The following is a 4,296-nucleotide window of genomic DNA, read 5'->3' on the forward strand; positions in this document are numbered from 1 at the left end:
GGAGGCTGAGGCAGGAGAATGGCGTGAACCCGGGAGGCGGAGCTTGCAGTGAGCTGAGATCCGGCCACTGCACCCCAGCCTGGGCGACAGAGCGAGACTCGTCTCAAAAAAAAAAAAAAAAAGAAAAGAAAATATGTTTGTCACTAATCATTAGGGAACAGCAAATTAAAACTACAATGAGATACCCATTTCACACTCATTTGGATGGCTGCTATAAAAAAAAATTGAAAATAGCAAGTGTTGGTGAGGATATAAAGTAACCGAAATCCTTGTGCATTGTAACTGAAATCTTTGTGCATGTAAAATGATATAGCCCTTGTGGAAAACAGTATGACAGTTCCTTAAAAAATTAAAAATAGAAATGTCATATGATCCAGCAGTTCCACTTCTGAGAATATACCCAAGGTTAAAGCAGGGTCTGAAAGAGGTATTTGTATACCCACTGTCATAGCAGTGTTACAGCATGGAAACACCCCAGGTATCCATCAATGGATGAATGGATAAGCAAAATGTGATATCCACATAAAATGATCACAGAGCTCACACGTCTCTATATTGGATAAAATATACAATGTTTCTGGGCCTTGATTTCCTTTGTCTGTAAAGTGAGTGGGTTCAGAGTGGATTGTTATTTGCCCTTTGCTTCTTTTCTGTTTGTTTTTGAGACAGGGTCTCACTCCGCGCCCAGGCTGGTGTGCAGTGGTGCAATTTTGGCTCACTGCAGTCTCCTGGATTCAAGCAATTCTCCCTTCTCAGCCTCCTGAGTAGCTGGGATTACAGGCATGCACTGCCACATCTAGCTAAATTTTATATTTTTAGTAGAGACAGGGTTTATCATGTCAGCCAGGCTGGTCTTGAACTCCTCACCTCAAGTGATCCATCCACCTCAGCCTCTCAAAGCGCTGGGATTACAGGTGTGAGCCACTGCACCTAGCCTTTTTGGTTCTTAATTATAACTTGTAAAAGCAATATATAAGAACAATTTTTGAAAAGAAATGGTCTCATTTAGTAAAAAGTGAAAGGTTATAAGATGAAATTAGTAATTCAGCTATAGAGTTACATTATAGTTGTTCCAAGCTAGTTTCCTCTACTCAGATAATATGTTAAATGAGGAATTACCTTTTATTATTCTCTTGCTCTTCTTCCTCTGGTAATGGCTTCTGCTTTTTTCTGGTCTGTTCCTCCAATAGCCAACCTTTTCTCTTCAACCCCTTTTTATGTTCTGGGTTCAGGTTTACACTCTGAACAACAGCCTCAATTACATCTGTAACTGTATCAGGACTGAGGTGCAACGCTGCTCCTTCCTCGCCTCTGTTCAATTCTGGGTTGACAAATTGAGCAGCCTGGAATGCTTGCATTGATACGACAGCCTGAAGGGGACATTTCCGAGGTCGACCTGGCCTACGTTTCACAAAGTTATTCCCTGTCCTGGCCTGCCTTTGAAGTTTTTTGGCTTTTAAAATTTTATTGACATGGTCTAGGTTTTTCTTTGTGGCCAAGATTTTGTTGTAATTGCACATTTTCCGAGCTTGGCGTTGCATAGCTTCCACCACACTTCTCTTGATATGATGGGGGGAACAGCTGCTTGTCAACTTTTCAGAGAGGAGTGAGATGCTATTATTGCAAGAGTCACTTGCAACTGCAGGCACTAAAAGGCTGTCTGGTTTTCCCAGGGTTCGGTCCTTGCTGTGGCTACGGCCTGGACTGGAAGAAGGTGGTGCAGAGGCAGTTGCAATCACAGCATCAATCCTTTTCTCCATGGGCTCTTGGTCCTCATTTTGTACCATCCGCTGCAGCAGACTATCCACAGAGTCATCCCCAGAAGCAACTAATCTTGGACTTCGAGAGGGAACTCCGTTTACTGAAAGAGACAATAAATCACACATAGGCAAAATTGGACACAGCTAGCTATTTAAATAAGTTTTTACACAGGTAAAAGGGAGTACTGCTCTATTTTCCGTAGCAAGATTACACATCATAGGTAAATTGATGGTTTACTTTCCTGAAAAAGGTTATTACAACAAGATAAAACCAAAATTGGCCTATATTTCTCTAATAATATGTAAATTAAAAAAGAACAACTCTCACTTTGAAGTAAGGAGTAGAAAGAAAAAACATTTAATTCTTCAAAAATGAAGGTCAAAAATAAAAAATAAATTTAAAAATATTAAGGAACAGTTAAGCTAAGGGACTTAAAAGTTAAATGCTGGATAAAGGTTGGGCATAGTGGCTCATGTCTGTAATCCCAGTATTCTGGGAAGCCAAGGCAGGAGGAATTCCTGAACTAAGGAATTTGAGATCAACCTAGGGAACATAGCAAGAAGCTGTCTCTGCAAACAATAGAAAAAAGTTAGCCAGGCATGCTGGCTCACACCTGTAATTCCAGCTATTTATGAGGCTAAGTTGGGAAGATTGCTTGAGCCTGGGAGATCGAGGCTGCACTGAGTCACTGCACTCTAATCTGGACGACAGAGCGAGACTCTGTCTCAAAAAATACTAGTAATTTAAAAATCAGTTCAAAATAAGTCACTTCCCATGCTGCCTAGTTTACTACTATTATTCATGGGTCACACTTCTCCAAAGTTAATTAATGGATTTCTTATCTATATGACGTCTAAATGTGATAACTATACTAGACAATCCTTTATTAGCCTCAGGCATTCTAGATCCCAGTATCATCAGACTATGAATTTTTTCTCAAATTACCAATAACTTTCTTCAAATAATATCCAATAGCCTTGTCTAAATTTTTAAGACTTTTTTTTTATTTTATCATCAACTCTGGCCTATAGACCCTTGTCTCAATTTGATATTTAAACATTTTCAGGCCAGGAATGGTGGCTCACACCTGTACTCTCAGCATTTTGGGAGGCTGAGGTGGAAGGATTACTTGAAGCCAGGAGTTCGAGACTAGCCTGGGCAACTAGCCTGAGACCCTGTCTCAACAAAAAATAAAAATTAGCCCAGTGTGGTTTCCTGTACCCGTAGTCCTATCTACTCAGGAGGCTGAAGCGGGTGGATTGCTTGAGCCAAGGAGTTTGAGGCTGCAGTGAGCTATGATCACGCCACTGCATTCTAGCCTGGATGATAGAGCAAGACCCTGTCTCTAGAAAAATAATAAAATTTTTAAAAAGTAAAAAATTTCAGACCCTCAGCTATATTTGATATCACAATTCTTTAAAATCCTGCCTATGCTATTTCTATAATATACTTTGATTAACTTTCAATTACTTGCAACTCCATTAAATTTAACTGTGGAGGTCCTCAATACAGAGTACTTGTTATTTACCTTTTATACTTACTTTCCCAGTGGGAACATGTTTATTCTCATAGTCTCAATTATCATCAGTATGTAAGTGACTTCTAAATATTCATACCAATCTTCAGTTTTATCTGAAAATTACCAAAACGAAAAATAACCCCTTCCTTTTCTCCAACCTTTAAATGCTATAGCTTTTAAAAACTCTCCAGTCTATGCTTTTTTCCTGTCTCACTCTCTATTCTCTCTTTAGCAATTCTTTTAACTATCATCTATATTGATGACTACTGAGTTTCTATTTTCTGAATAGACCTTTCTTCTGTGTACTACTTTTGCATGTTTCACAGGTTTCTCAAACTCATATTCACATCTCATTTCATTTTCGCTCCCTTCAAACTTGCTCCTCCCTCCAGATTCCCAACATCAGTTAATGATACCATAAAGCTAACTATTCAACATTATGTATACTGACCATCAATCATGTGGCAGGACGTTGGTTATCCAAGCTCAGGCCACATCATTTATTCTTGCTCCTTCACCCTCCCCACAAATCATAAAATTCTGTCTTCTGTTAGTTTAAACTCTTAAACCTGTCCACTTTCCTTTCTTCTACTGCAGCCACCAAGACTAAGATAATGTTATCTCCCTGCTGTGAAGCAATAGCGTAATTCCTTGTGGGGCTATTAAAGTATGTCCATTAATCACTTGATGCTTTCCCTCTCAAGTTGTAGTCTAGTCCCTTTCTGCTGTCACTGAAGACTTGCCTTAGCAAACAAATTCAGTGGAAGAATGTGATGATTTCCAGTGTTAGGTTAGACAAGGTCTCTCTCTCTCTCTCTCTCTCTCTTTCTCTCTACCCCCACCCTCTGACCCCACCCCAGCCTCGCCACAAGCCCTTGGATTCAAACTTCCAAACCGTAAGGAAGCCCAAGCAATGAGTTGACATACTGGCCAAAAGATCCTGCTGAGGTCATAGCCAACAACCAGTATCAACCACTGGATATTGGAATAAAGAATCCTTTTTTTTTTTTTTTTTT

General features: G+C 39.7%; 1 protein-coding gene across 2 annotated transcripts in view; it reads right to left on the reverse strand.

Annotated features, from left to right (window-relative positions):
- ASH1L (ash1 (absent, small, or homeotic)-like (Drosophila)) overlaps window positions 1-4,296 on the reverse strand; it is a 245,447-nt gene that overhangs the window by 137,614 nt on the left and 103,537 nt on the right. For both annotated transcript variants that reach the window (XM_011987546.1, XM_011987545.1), the window contains exon 4: window positions 1,120-1,861. In XM_011987546.1, coding sequence (XP_011842936.1) covers window positions 1,120-1,861 — 742 coding nt within the window. The remainder of the gene's footprint in view (window positions 1-1,119; window positions 1,862-4,296) is intronic.

This window comes from Mandrillus leucophaeus, unplaced genomic scaffold, assembly GCF_000951045.1.
Source record: "Mandrillus leucophaeus isolate KB7577 unplaced genomic scaffold, Mleu.le_1.0 Scaffold310, whole genome shotgun sequence".
Lineage (NCBI taxonomy): Eukaryota > Metazoa > Chordata > Mammalia > Primates > Cercopithecidae > Mandrillus > Mandrillus leucophaeus.